Source organism: Carassius auratus, chromosome 17 (assembly GCF_003368295.1).
Source record: "Carassius auratus strain Wakin chromosome 17, ASM336829v1, whole genome shotgun sequence".
NCBI classification, from domain to species: Eukaryota; Metazoa; Chordata; class Actinopteri; order Cypriniformes; family Cyprinidae; genus Carassius; species Carassius auratus.
This window is the reverse complement of record NC_039259.1, coordinates 1,063,217-1,079,218: the sequence shown is the minus strand read 5'-3', so window position 1 is coordinate 1,079,218 and position 16,002 is coordinate 1,063,217. Positions and strand designations below refer to the sequence as shown.

The 16,002-nt window shown below is 38.6% G+C and overlaps 1 protein-coding gene across 2 annotated transcripts in view; it reads left to right on the top strand.

The window, feature by feature from the left end:
- The window catches only part of LOC113116936 (steroid hormone receptor ERR2), a 94,193-nt gene that overhangs the window by 58,134 nt on the left and 20,057 nt on the right, over positions 1 to 16,002 (top strand). For both annotated transcript variants that reach the window (XM_026285241.1, XM_026285242.1), the window contains exons 4-5: positions 9,083 to 9,193; positions 10,395 to 10,556. In XM_026285241.1, the coding sequence (XP_026141026.1) occupies positions 9,083 to 9,193; positions 10,395 to 10,556 (273 nt within the window). The remainder of the gene's footprint in view (positions 1 to 9,082; positions 9,194 to 10,394; positions 10,557 to 16,002) is intronic.

The following is a 16,002-nucleotide window of genomic DNA, read 5'->3' as shown; positions in this document are numbered from 1 at the left end:
CAGTCTTCAGTGTCACATGATCTTCAGAAATCATGATAATATGATCATTTACTGCTCAAGAAACTTTTCTGATTATTGTCAATGCTGAAAAGAGTTGTGTTGTACAATATTCTTATGGAAACTGTATTTGGTGAATATATAGGAAGTTCAAAAAGAACTAGAAATATTTTCTAACATTATAAATGTTTTTACTGTCATTATTATAATTTTTTTAGCCCTGATATAATACAATATAAGGATTATTTAAGGAAAACAATAGGGCAACTTCAGACAGCACTAAACATGACAGATGCCCTGTGTAACTGGCTGGGTTTGTCTTTTACTCTTCAGAAATGATCATTTCTAACACTTTCTCACTGTCAGTCCACATGTTACTGAACATCTGCAAAACCACTTCAGTTCTGTGTTAGTGTTGAGAGTTTAATTAGCTTTTTCAACATTATAAAAATGTTCATACATTGCACAAATGAATATGATGACACAAACAGGCATCTTGTTGGCCGTCCCTCGTCCCTCCTCATGTGCAAGGTCACTGTCTGTCTCCGATCCGACTCTACGTGAGCGCCAAATCAATCAGGCCTTTCAAGGCGACAGGGAATGAGTGGCAGAGGGTCACGTCTGTCCGTGTCTACCCTCACCATACGACCAGAGCCACGGCCGAGCAGCTGTGAGACGAACGAAGGTCACACGCTTAATGCAGATATCTCACCTAATCATAACTTTACAGGACAGGACAGCACCTGCATGAACCGTCAGAAACTCTCCTTTCTGTTTGAGGATGTACCGCAAATTCTCATGCTGTGTTTACCAGAGACAAACCTGAAGAAAGAGCGTCTCTCCACATTTTTGTATTCAACATAGATAATAATCAGAAATGTTTCTTGAGCAGTAAATCATCATATTTTCATGATTTCTGAAGATCATGTGACACTGAAGACTGGAGGAATGATGCTGAAAATACAGCTTTGATCACCAGAATAAATTATATTTTAACAAATACAGTATTCAAAGAGAAAAACGCTATTTACAATATAACTATATTTACTGTATTTATTATCAAATTAATGCACAATACAATACATAATTAGCAAAATTGTGAAAATTGATAGAAACATTGGTTAATTTCCAGTACTTGAGTTGTTTTATTGTCTGTTTTATTGGCCATAAACAAGCTGATTATTACCAAATGAGCTCTATAGGTCTATATTATTTTGTTTTGCTTATCCACAGGTGTATTAATCACCCATAATAGAGTAGTACAGAAGAGATACAAATTACTTTAATCAGTAATGACAGAATAATAATTTCAAAGTTAATAAAACTGAAGAGTTTATCAGCCGCGTTTTCTGAGCAAAGGATGTTTTCAGTCGTGAGATTTCCTGCATAGTCCTAAACCACCCATTCCCTCGAAACAGGAAGTGATCAATAAGAGGACTCAGATATCAGGGACCACAGGTTTTTTTCCTCTGATCAATGGAAGCGAATCGGAGCTGGGAAGAAAGGAGCAGATACTATTGAGAGATTACACTGACGTAATCCAAAGACTCTTTAAACCCACAAGACTCACATCGCTCACATTCTCAAGCTCTAGACGTCTGATTTCTGTCTGCCTTAAAATCTTTAGAGAATTATGGGTTTGTCCACTGGAGAAAAAATAAACCGTCCTGCACCACGTGCCTCAATATGTGTCTGATATACTGGCTTTGGACATCAGAAGAATACTATTAGCACTTTTTAGTGTTTTATTGACATTGTATACCCAACAGCAATAAGAACAAATGGTTGCTTAAAAAATATATAATAATTAATTACCCACATGTTATTCCGACCTTGTGTTTGTGTTTTCCTCACAAAGAACTACAGTGAACGTGGACAGTGATTTATACTGTCAAAAAGAAGACAAAGAAGCTTGCCTCTTATTTTCACATTTGTTGGACATTCTGCCAAACATAACACTTTGGAAAGACATGAGTGTGAATAAATGACGACTGAATGCTCATTTAATGTGAGTGATTCCATATAAGACACATATCCGAGTGTGTGAACCGTGTGTGTGTGAACCGTGTGTGTGTGTGTGTGTGTGTGTGTGTGTGTGTGGCGGTGGTTTCCCTCGAGGCCTCTCTGAACAGGTGAGAGGATTACCACAGGCGTGAACATGTGTTTTCCACCAGAGAGCCTAGATCACTGCTGGACAAGGACGACACACTCTAGATCATCTCAACAGGGAGACAGATGACTGCTTGATCACAAAACACACACTCGCAGTTTAACAGCAGTGGAGACACGTACTGAATTTAATAGATCATGAGTCAAATCATCTGTGTGGGAAAGGATGGTTGGGGCTGATAATTGTATATCTGAAGGGAACTCACTGTATTCAGAAAAGTTTTGATGGCATTGTCAACGTATGATGCCAAATCATTTTAAGCACAGCGGTGCTTTGTGCATGGCGTGACAACTGTATTTCTGCTTTTCCATAAGTGAATTAGCATTTCGATGCAGCCCATATGACGCTTTTGTTCAGATCAATCATGTGAGATGCATAGTCATTTGTAAGGCTGAAAGATTAAAAATACGTATTTAATCCTTTTTAATTTGTTTCAATTGTGCTCTTTATGGTTGTTTTACCATTTAGGATGTTTCAAAACAGCATTGCTACCTAGACAAAACATAGGTCTGTTTTTTTTTAAAGAAATTTTCAGAAGAAAAATACCCCAAATGTGAAACTTTTAGGAGCTTGTCACAGGGGCAGTACCCATAATGGCACAACTTTGTACCTTTCTACCTCTAAAAGGTGCATATTAAGGTACCACTATACATTTTGCAGGGGTAAAGGTATCCCTTTGAGGATGAGTTGTACTCCTAAAGGTCAGATTTGTATATTTTTCCAGAAAGTGCATTAACCTACAGCGATAAACATTCAGTTGTCCTTTGGCAGGATTGTAGTGCATGAGTTTCTTCTTTTGTTGGCACCGTCTTTGGGAAGAGTGCCTGATTGGGTCCGGCTGTGCTCGAGGAAGCTGCGGCACAGATGTTTTTGGGTTAGATGTCAGCTCTGTGGTCGGCTCGCCATATCTCTCATCACCGTTCCTGAGGAAAAATGCCAAACTGCCAAACGCAGGGCTGTTTGAAATAGTGCTGATGCGAGGCCTGTTCAGATGGGGGCTGTCGGCAGCCATGAAAGGTAGAGTTCACCGTGGCCTTAGGACATGGCCATGTGAATTTCCTAGCTAAAAACAGGTCAGCCTAAGCTCCATGAGGCACTGCCAACCATCCCAGCCATGCTGACACTTTCCCCTCGCCCAGATGAACAGGTGAGACCACCAAAAATAAGGGCCCCTGCCAAGTCCAGCGAACCCCCGACAGGAGTGTGGACAGGCCCTTTTGTAAGGGCTTTGCTCAGGAGAGTATTGTTGTTTTGTGAGAGGAAAGGGAGCCCGGGGTCAGCTGGCCCTCGCGCAGTCACTGGCCTGAGGACTAATCCACACTCAGATGCTTTCCGCGCTGGCCCTAAGCCCTCTCTCTCCCACACTGCCACGCTCTCTTTGAAGAAACGACATTTGAGATCCACTCGCTGTGAATCAGCGGCGGTCAGCGCCATAAAGTACACTCGCTTTCAGAAATGAATCGCTCTCGTATTTCATTGAAGATATCACTCATTCCTCTCATGCATGTGGAATCATCCAAAAGATGCATTCACTGCTCTTAGTGTCAATATGAAAAGTCATTCACAACTCATTTTACTTTTCTTAATTACAGCAAGAAACAGAAAAGCTGGCGCCCAACGTAGGGCTTTCAAATTGGGATTCAATACTGGTGGGAAAATATATTACTTTATTTATTACTTTATTATTTATTATTTATAACATACATGAGTCTCATCCTCAAATGTCACTAACAGATGTGACTAATCATCCAGTTCACATTGCACACAAAACTATGAAAAACATTCTTGGTCTAGTAGGATCTGTTTGGACTGTGTAGCTGCATCTTTTCAATATTTGTCCTGATTGGACCAGTGATCTAAAGATGATACACCGTCCATTACAAATCAGATGTGGCGTGAGGAGCATGAGGAATTGTGCTTTGTTTGTTCTTATTGTCTTAACATCAATATGAAATGGCATTCGTAACTCGCTTTACTTCCACATTTAACTACAGTGAGAAAGAACAAGTTGTTTACTTGTTTAATGAAACATTATGAATACAAACATTTGCTTGTCTTTTGGAATAACATGCATGAGTCTCATCCTCAGACATCACTAACATTTCGTTTTACATAACATAAAAAAGTCACACCTTTTCACACATTTAATGGTCAAATTCCCACTATTAACAACAAACTCAATAAACTACAAATTTTCTGATCATTAAAAATAAGGTCTTTGTTAAGTTTAAGTAAGGGGTTTAAGGATTAAGGGATCTAAAATATGCCCATGCAGAATAAGGCATTAATATTAATATTATTAATAATAATATTAATTAATATTAATATTAATTTAAAAAAAAAAAAAAAAAAAAACATAAAAAAAAAAAAAAAAAAAAAAAAAAAAAAAGAAAGTGTGGGGAAGTCGTGGCCTAATGGTTAGAGGGTTGGACTCCCAATTGAAGGGTTGTGAGTTCTAGTCTCGGGCCGGCAGGAATTGTGGGTGGGGGTAGTGCATGAACAGCTCTCTCTCCACCGTCAGTACCACGACTGAGGTGCCCTTGAGCAAGGCATCTAACCCCCAACTGCTCCCCGGGCGCCGCAGTATAAATGGCTGCCCACTGCTCCAGGTGTGTGCTCACAGTGTGTGTGTGTTCACTGCTCTGTGTGTGTGCACACAGATGGGTTAAATGCAGAGCACAAATTCTGAGTATGGGTCACCATACTTGGCTGAATGTCACTTCACTTTCACTTTCACTTTCATATGTGCTCTATAATTACTTATAAAATACTTATATGCATGCCACTTAGTGAGAATTGGTCCTTAAAATAAAGTGTTACCATAGGGTCTGAAAGACCTCATGATACACTGATCTGTCCATTATAAATCAGACAGATCCTCTCAAGTGGCATAAGCAGCAAATTAACTCATCCAAAAAATGCATTCTGTTCTCTCATGGTCTTAACATTAACATGAAATGGCATTCATAACTCATTTTACTTCCACATACAGCGAGAAACAAAAAAAGTTGACACCCAAAGTAGGGCTTTCAAATTGAGTTTGAATACAGGTGTGAAAGTTACTACTTTTTTAATAAAACACTTTGAAGACAAACATTTGTTCTGCACTGGAATAACATGCACCTATGAGTCTCATCCTCTAGTTCATAATGCAGATAAAACTGTAAAAATGTTTTTCATTTGACTGTAAATGTGTAATTTCACGATACATGTTGTGCTGATTGAACCAGTTGAGGCTGCAATCTAAAGGTCTCCATTACAAATCAGCCTTTTTCTTTCATCTCTTTCCCTCACTTATTCTCACGCTGACCCCTCTTGCTCCAGGTATAACGGGAAACTAGAAAGTGCCAATGTTTAATTCCTGCCAGCATCTGTTTAATTATGAAAGTTACTATTCTGATTAAAACAGGCACCTATGTACCTCTAAATTTTCACAGGATGGCTGATGGCAGCATGTGACATGGAGCGTTTTTCCATCTGAATCCCAGTCCACAAGATTTTTAAAGAAAACCATATACAGTACAAAAAAAAAAAAAAAAAAACTAATAATAATAATAATACGTTTAAACCAGACTGAGGTGGTTTGCCAGTTTTAGCTGACCTAGTTTGATGTTTTAAAATGGTTTGGGGAGACTAACTTAACCTGCAGAGACTAGTTTCAGCATGGATATTTTCCATCTTCATTAGCAAAACCTGACCATTTTGTATTTAATCTATTTAACGTTAGTAACATTAGCATTATATTCCAGATTTGTTGGTATGAGAATTTAGCAACTAGACTGCGACAAAGAATGAGAATATGCCTTTGTTTAACACTAAAGTGATGTCCTTTAGGTATAATAAGCTTGTTAAGTCAAACTATTTGGGCCAGATTTAAATTATATTTACCGTGTGTTTAGTCATTCCAGTCTTTAGCATAATTCAAAATTATTTCATCTCGCTCCCAACCGTCTGTGAGTATCAATAAAAATATTAAAATTGTAGTTAGGAGAAATGAGATTTTACTGCAACTTAGCAACCATCAAATGATCTCCCAGAGTTTGCGAGGAAGAGTAGGACCACGGGGACCAGCGGGTAATTAGGTTAGTGGGTTGTCAGTGTCAGGAAATTGAAAGACAATCCTAATCAGATTTCTGTTTCTAGGGAATCAAATAATTTGTATAAGCAGAAGAAATCTCCCGATTTGGCTTCTAAAAAGATAATGCAGTTTGTTGTCGCTGCTCTTTGTTGCACATTTTGATGAAATAGACATTATAACTCAGATTAAATGCAATTAGCAGTACACATTCTGAAGTTGTACATTTTATGGGAAATGTTGAAAATGCAAAGCGTAAACTGTCAGATGAACATTCTTGAGGCTGTGGTCATTGCATCTGAGTTACACTGTCCGTAAATTACGCAACAGTGTTTTGCACGTATGTTGCTGCTCTCATTTGTCGGCTGATTATGGATGCTAAATGGACTCCTTTTCTCCACTCAATGTTTTCCAGTTCTCCTTCGTCCCTGTTCTAATCTCACACTCTAGAATGTTCAATAAAGAAGGAGCAGGGAGAATTGTGGGAGTGTAATTTGCTATAGTGGCACATAACCTCCTCTGACACAGTGGTTGTAAAGGGATGAAATAATTTAGCCGCCAGGGAACTTTAACTGTTTTTTCTTTTTTTGGATTGACTAGAGTATGATGACAGAGTTTTATATGTGACCCTGGACCACAAAAAAACAGTCATAAAGGTTTTTAGATACTTATACATCATCTGAAAGCTGAATAAACAAGCTTTCCATTGATGTATGGTTTGTTTTGCTATGACAATATTTGGCCGAGATATAACTATTTGACAATCTGGAATCTGAAGTTGAAAAAAATAAAAAATAAAACCACCTTTAAAGTTGTCCAAATAAAGTTCTTAGCAATGCATATTATTAATCATTAAGTTTTAATATATTTACAGTAGGACATTTACAAAACATCTTCATGGAACATGATCTTTACTTTAATATCTTTAAGAGTTTTTGCATAAAAGACAAACAATTTTGAACCATACAATGTATTTTTTGGCTATTGCTACAAATATACTTATGCTACTGATAACTGCTTTTGTGCTTCAGGATCTCATATGTTTTTTTTTGTTTTTTAAGCAATATTAATATAGTACAATAACAATTTAGATATTTTTAAGCAGTTGTCTATATAAATGGTCTGTGGTTTACAATTTTATTTCATAAATTGCTAGTAAATTAATTAATACATAAATAATTGCAAAGAAATGCAAGTAACACTTGAAGTAGAAAGATTGGAATAGTTTTTGTACATTGTACAATAAAAAAAAAAAAAAAACAACAACAACAACAAAAAAAATTGTATCATAGCCATGACATGTCAGCCCCAAATAAATTTAAATAAAGTGTTTTAGTCAAAAATAAAAATAAATAAATAAACAATTGTATGTCCCATTAATATTTAGCAATAGATAATTCAAATAGAAAAAAATAAAATAACACTAAGGCTGCTTATAATGTCATTTTGTCAACACAGTAAGATTTCCTGTCTGTTACCAAAAACAATTCAATAGAATGAGCTGAAAATGTCATTTTGTGAGATAATAAAAACACAACACGCTTAACATAGTAATCCAAAATAATTGTTCATTCATCAACCTTTGGTCTTTTAAGTCACAGTTTCAGTTGTCATCTTTCCCAGTTCTCAAAAATCAGCCTAGTTTATCGATTTAGAGCTGTTTTTTGGTTTGCATGTACAGTATAACCTCCATCTATTCAAAATAGATTCAAATGCAGTCATAGTGTTACAGGTTTAAGAGTGGTGAGTAATGTACAAATGTACAAGCCTTCTTATCAAATAATTGGCTAATAAATAAGGGGTTAGTGTGGCGTTTATAGCGAGTGTGTTACATACATGCTAAACTTCAATAATATTTAGGTACTTTTATACATATCTATTGTTTTATGGTGGAAACTGGCCAGTTTTGTGGCTGATGCTGTGTATACTGTAACCGTTCTTTGCTGTGCTATTGATAAGCTTAATAATGAGAAGGTCCGTCTGTGAGTTCATTGACCCTGTGTTAAATATTCATCTGTTTAGATGTGTGGCAGGTGCTCAGTGTTCACATATGGAGGCCTGACACCTCCGTCACACGCTGAGAGCGCAGCACTCGTCCCGCTGATCCCTCGCTCCCTCAGTAGCGTCTGTCCGACTTTAAGGCTTGTATGTTTTTGTGTCTGTGAATCTGTCAGCTCGTTCCTCGGTTTAAATTACCCTTAAAAGGAGAAATTATTTATTTACACTCTAATAATGTTACTACAGAGGCTTGTTTGTGTGTGTGTGTGTGTCAGAAAAACACAAAGCAAATACTAGCTCCATTCCAAAGGAATATTAAAATAGTACATATTTTGCACAGATTAGCACAGAAGCAATAGAAATCTTCTAAATTCTTTCACTTGAAATAAATATTTTATTTGTTAATGTGTGTTTAATATCTTTCAGTGTTTTTGAATCACTGAGATGCTATTGAAGTTTTTAATAATATTATAAAATAGTTTATATATGGCTGCACCACTATAATGACGTGAATAATCCTGCTACTCTAAAGCAGTACTAAACTGCAGTGGAAACACAAACTGAGCCGAGTCGCGCCGTGCTGTACCGTACTGAGCGGTACCAAGCCGAGTCGTACCATGCAGTGGAAAAGAGCCATTTGCAATCGTCTTTAAATGGCTTTGGTTGGTTGGTTTCTCACAACACCCATCATATGTTATAAAAAAGTTTATGTTCTTCAAACTCAATTAAATTTTTGCTCACAGATGTAATGTGTATTTTACTCACAGATGTAATGTGTATTGAAATGTGTATTGATTTTAAAGTCCGTTTACGTGTGTGTTGTATTGTTTGTGTCTGATCAGGTGTACGGCTAGATCGCGTACGAGGAGGCCGACAGAAATACAAGAGGAGAATGGATGCAGGAAACACAGCCTACCTGGGGCTCACACTGCCACCGCCAGCCAAAAAACCCTGTGAGGACAGACACACACACACACACACACACACACACACACACATATCCTCACACATTTCTTATATTTCTAAATGAAAAAAAAAAAAATCACGTTCACATCACACTGTGAATGCAATGCATGTTCATTTACATGTATTTGTGATATTTTGAATGCAGTGCATTCAATGCATTTTGTGTGTGCAATTATTGGATTTGTGTGTAACATTCTGAGAAAAAGGCAAAACGTTTTGAATTGTTTGTAAGCAGTTGAAAAAACCCTAAGACATTCAAACATCCAGCATAGTACAAAACTTTCATTTTGTAATCATAAACATTATATCAAGATTATATATATTGCTTATATGTTATAACATTTTACATTATATATATATATATATATATATATATATATATATATATATATATATATATATATATATATATATAATAAGCATGACACCATTAATATGCATAACTACTCATCAGTTAACCATAATTAGTGTTAATAACTTCATGTTGGAAGCTTTTATAATGAGTTATTATTAGGGGTGGAACGCTTCAACACTCATGGTTTTAGAGTCACGCTTTCAGTGCGGCTCGGTATGTACAATATTTAGGCGAAAACTGTACTGTCAAAAATTTTTTATTAATAATAAAATTCTAAATAATAATAATAGAGAAAATAAGAATAACAGACACATATATTAGCCGAACCTTGTTTTACGTGTTATTGATAGCAAACCATATTACAGGTGCATTTTCAGATTTAAGTTAAACCGCAGTACCAGCGCGTGCCGAATCGTTTGTGGAGAACTGTACGGTTAGATTTTTTTCTGTGAACCGTTACATCCCTAGTTATTATGGTTTATTAATGTTTATCAGTACACAAACAATGGCATAAAAATGTAATTATAAATTCTCAGTATTTCAATATTCGGTGTTTTTGCTGAAGCTCGATAAACTGCTGATCATTTAAACATCGTGAATCATGACTGTGACAAATGAAAGTATATTTAATATACTATAATGAATTACAATGGTTTATTAACGAGTGTGAATATAATCACACAATTGCAGAAAACATATATTATGAATAGTTTGTGAATATTGCTGCAGTGAAGCTGAATCAAATAATTGATGCTCTATTTTTTATCATGTTTCCAGTGTCCAAGTGATTTCACATCATCGTAACTCTATTTGATCCTCCTCCTCATCCTCAGTGACGAAGATTGTGTCCCATCTACTGGTAGCAGAGCCAGAGAAGATCTACGCCATGCCAGACCCGACCATGCCTGAGAGCGACATCAAAGCGCTTACCACACTGTGTGACCTGGCCGACCGCGAGCTGGTGGTCATCATCGGCTGGGCCAAACACATCCCAGGTCAGTGAGGCAGTGCAAAAAGCATGTGCTTGTCCAAATTCATATTTATCATTTCAGATTATTATTTTCTAAGAAATAAAAAGGGGCCATGAAGTTCGGTGGTACAATTGGTATTCGGTGGTAAAGGTGTACACTTTAGCTTCATGATTACTACTGCTATTTCACTACCTTTCATAATAAAATCCAAATTAAAGTTCATCCTCAACTAATACAGAATGATTATACAAAATTTGGAAGTGTGAAAACATTTCATTCTTTGGCAGTTAAAATCAGACATGTTAAAGATTTTGGTATATAGGGAAAAAGTAACTGTTGTGTACACATGCTGACTCAGTGCCGTCCATCTGTGTTGTGTTTTTTGGAAAAACATTTAATCATTAGCTGGGTGAAGTGCTATCTATTAAGGAGATTAGGAGGATGTTCACCCACACACACACAGTGCTGACGCACAGAAGGGAACTTACAGCCGACTAGAACACTACTGACCCAAAAACACAGTCTCCTCAAAGCGCTCCTGAACATGCACATGCACACACACATTGGCATATGTGGTTTACAGGGAGTCTTTATAGACGTAATGGTTTTTCTACTGTACAAAACTGTATTTTCTGTCCCTTTCCCCTAACCCTACACCTAAAACTACCCCTCACACAAAACGCCTTAGGTTACACAAGTAACCATGGTTCCTCGAGGGAACGAGACTATGAGAAACGCCAGCGTGAGCAACTCTGAATGTCATGTGCAATCTGTCCAATTGAAGGGCGTCGTCACGGGGCGTCACCAGCTTGTACAAGGGGACACCACTGATGTGTTGTCAGTGCGCACCAAACATGGTGACCTCTTAGGTCTGGGAGGAAGTGTTTGAGTGCTCGAAACCAAGCCAGCATCTCCAGACAATTAATAAGCCACATCAGATGGCGACCGCTGAAATACTACTGTAAAACCTGGATTCCATCTCATGATGAGGGACCACCTCAATGGCCTCCTTCTTCAATAGGGTATTCACTTCCTGTTCCACAACCAGAGTCTGCTCGGGTCTGGCCAACGTTGGAATAACCCCGTTGAATCTCGGCGGTGGAGAGCTGAACTGAGTTGATATACATTTGGCAGTAGATTCCGTGCTGCTAAATAATCTACTATGGGAATCAGTCTCTCGAGACTGACCTCTGGTCTTATAGAGGCAGTTAGATTGGTGCCCTGGAGAAGGGCACCAGCAGGGGGCAAACGATCTAACTGTTTTAGAGACATCTCTGCTACGCTTGCAGGTTGAAGAAACTGAGAGCAACGCTCTCTGGAAGCAGCTGTGCCCTGGAGCTCTGGCAGGGTTGGCAGACCGACTTTCCGAGGGCAATGAAGTGACACGGACACTGTGTGATGCGGTGTACACCACTCTGTACACCCTCTGATGCTTCGGTTATTCTTTGCTTTGGTAACTGCCCTGAGATCCATTTTGGGCTTAGGAGTGCCTGGCCCAGAGCTGTTTTTGAGCCTTACAGTATAAGGAGCTGGTATGTGGAGAGGGCACCTTCCGCCAAGAGGCCCCCTTCCACCCAGAGGAACTTTTTAAATGCCACCGCTTGCTTACACACCTCCTGGTACCTGTCGACGACCAAGTTGACAATGTCGCCGAACAGGCCAAAAGGCAGCAGCACCCTTCCATGAGGCAGATCCTGTCCCTTTCTTTCATATTGGATAGGGTCAGTCATGAGTGTCTCTTTGCGGCCACCATAAATGCCATCGACCGGCTGATGGTGCGAGCAGTCTATTTGGTGGCGCAGAGGGAGAGATCAACAGTCCGCCTCAGCTCTGAAATATTGTCGGACTTGATCTCCTCTCCCTCATCAAGCTCTTACAGCAGGTTGGCTTGGTACGCCTGTAACACAGCCATTGTGTGCAGTCACGTACTAGCCTAAATCAAAATCAAAAGTTGTGCTGAACGGCTTGTAAGGCAACACCGGAGCCTTCAGAGATGATGCAGCACCGGGGGACAGATAGCTCGCAAGCGTCTGCTCCCCCTGTGACATCGCTGTGTAACCATGCTCTCCCAGCCCCGCCACACTGTGAAAGTGAAAGTGAAGTGAAAGTGACATTCAGCCAAATATGGTGACCCATACTCAGAATTTGTGCTCTGCATTTAACCCATCCGAAATGCACACACACAGAGCAGTGAACACACACACACTGTGAGCACACACCCGGAGCAGTGGGCAGCCATTTATGCTGCGGCGCCCGGGGAGCAGTTGGGGGTTCAATGCCTTGCTCAAGGGCACCTAAATCAAAACTGACAAAATACAGGAAGAGGCTGGACAATTCACCTCAAATCACCTCAAATCAAAACTGACAAAATACAGGAAGAGGCTGGACAATTTTTTCGTGTGAATAACCATAAACTTATAGGCCTAGTCAAAATAAAATAATTTGCAACTATTACTGTTATTACAATTGTACACAACACTTTGTGTTTGACGTAACATACACTACCGCCGGTGGCAGCAGACAACTGGGGTGGTGACCATTACAGCCCTACTGCATGGTATCAAAATTTTACAGCATTTCACATAGACTGGAATCTGTTCCTTAAGATGACTAACTTCAAGTCAAGAGACTGTTTACAGCCCATTTGACTGTTGTAAGGTGATCTAATTCTAAGTGAAGGAGGCGAACATCAAGTGTCTTTCAGATGAGATTTCCAACTAATATTATTAGTGTACATGCGTTACACACTGGTCCTCTGTACTCATGGGTCCCTGTTCGCACCTGTCCAAAGTGCAATCATATTTATGTTACAGTGAAGCCTTTTATAGTGCACGTTAGGACACAGCGCTCAGAATCTCATGTCATCTGTCAGTAAATGGCTGTAAACAGCCTCCCTCCTCTGAATGTCCAGGCTCGGGTTGGCACGGCAGAGAGAGGAGGTCTCTGTAAATAGTTTGAGTGGCGTCTCATTAAAGCTGATGTGTGGAACATGTTGACAAATGGCTTTTTTGCTGCTAAGGTGCTAAAGAACTTTGACATACATATACTAGTTTCTTGTTGTTGGCTGGATCGCATTTCACTCTGTCCTGGAGTTCCCCTGCGCCCACATTAATGCCGCTTCACAGATATGCAAACAAACTAAACTACTACTTGAACAAGTGACAAAAACCCACTTGATTGAATGGACGAAAGCTGCTGTGTGTAATGTGATGTCTTACCTCACACTGGAGTAGCAGGACTGGTGTCTGATGATCTGGACATGTTCTGAACAACAGAAGCTGTCTGATGTGGTTTGGAATAAGGCTTTACATTCGTTACCCATCAGAAACCATAGCCCTGTCACATTAAACACAGAGATGTATAAAGTACTAGAGAGCCAGACTTGAGTAAAAGTACAAGTGCTATATCAAAAAAGTGACTTGAGTAGAAGTTGAAGTGCTCTTTAAGCACCACACTTAAGTAGAAGTACTATAGCAGTGGTTCCCAACCTTTTTCAACTCGCGGCCCACACAACCAAACACATATGTTTGCGCGGCCCACTTCAAAAAAATTAACTGACCCCGCTATTGTTGGGTTAATAACTTAGTACTCAGAAGCTAGATTTTAAACTATATTTATTGAATAAACTAGGGCTGTGCGATATGGACAAAAAAAAACAAAAAAAAAACAATCGAGATTTTTTTGATCAATTTTGCAATTGTGCTTTTACAGTCATAAATGCATTCAGGATTAATTTGAAACATATTTCCAAAAGAAAACCAATCAGAGCTTTATCAAAAAGTTGTAACATCTCTAGAACAGACATAAGTCAAAATTATCACTATACTGAAGATGTAAAAAATGTATAGACGTGTGGCAAATTTTTTTTGCATTGTTCATAGAGCTCATTAATTGTAGCGGTTCCTCAGGTGTTTGCAGTGTGTATACAGTATGTGTATGCGGTCAGCAGTGAGAGCGCATAAATATAACGCGAAAGCACATTAAAATAATGCACGAGTGTGAATCTCTCTGTTCGCAGCAGATTTCCTTTGCTCTGTCACAAAACCGGTCGTGCTTGCTCAGAAACACGCTGCTTTTCGAGGAGAGAGTGTGCACACTTAAAACGTGCCTCCTCTCACTTAAACTACATCCTGTTCACTAACAAATTCACTCTATGCTCATGTGTTAGACATGAATTATTTTCGCACGTTTTTATTTCTAGCCTTTTACCGCAGTGTGAACGCTCTGATCCGTCAACATTGGCTCAGAAAAAAGGCGCATCACAGACAGTGTGTGAACCTGGAGTTAGGCATATACGCACGCTCAAATCGTGATTTTAGGATGTTTTCTTTTAATCGCACAGCCCTAGAATGGACTGGAAATGAACAGAAAATAATTGGCGGCCCACCTGCATGACCACAGGTTGAAAACCACTGTACTATAGTATTGAAAAAATTTTGTACTTAAGTATTGCAAGTAGTCTATTTTAAAATTTACTATTCAAGTACTGAAAGTAAAAGTACAAGTATTGTGTTATGTAGTTATTAAAGAAAGTAGTCAAAAGTTTGAACATATTGTTTTTACTATTTCAAATGATTAACCTAAAGGACAATCACAATTCCTTTGACTAACTTTTTGTAAACAAAAAACGGTTACAGAGTTAGTTCACCCAATTTGCAAAATTATGTCATTTATAACTTACCCTCATGTTGTTTCAAACCCTAAGACCTCCGTTTATTTTTGGAACACAGTTTAAGATATTTTAGATTTAGTCCGAGAGCTCTCAGTCCCTCCATTGAAGCTGTGTGTACCTTATACTGTCCATGTCCAGAAAGGTAAGAAAAACATCATCAAAGTAGTCCATGTGACATCAGAGGGTCAGTTAGAATTTTTTGAAGCATCGAAAATACATTTTGGTCCAAAAATAGCAAAAACTACGACTTTATTCAGCATTGTCTTCTCTTCCGTTTCTGTTGTAATACAGTTGAAAACAAAGCAGTTTGTGATATCCGGTTCGCGAACGATTCATTCGATGTAACCGGATCTTTTTGAAACAGTTCACCAAATCGAACTGAATCGTTTTAAACGGTTCGCGTCTCCAATATGCATTAATCCACAAATGACTTAAAGGGGGGGTGAAATGCTTGTTTTCACTCAATATCCTGTTAATCTTGAGTACATATAGAGTAGTACTGCATCCTTCATAAATCCAAAAAGTCTTTAGTTTTATTATATTCATAAGAGAAAGATAGTCTGTACCGATTTTTCACGTGAAAACACGACCGGCTGGAGGCGTGACGTGTGGGCGGAGCTAAAGAATCACGAGCGCGAATAGGCTTTTGCGTTGAGAGCATGTGGAAGCTGTGACATTACAGTGAGGGTAAACCCATCATTCAAAACAAACCATGGCTTACAGTCAGATTCAGCTGTTTATTTATGATCCAGAATCAGATCCAGAGGCTGAAACTGAACGAGAGCATCAGCAACGACT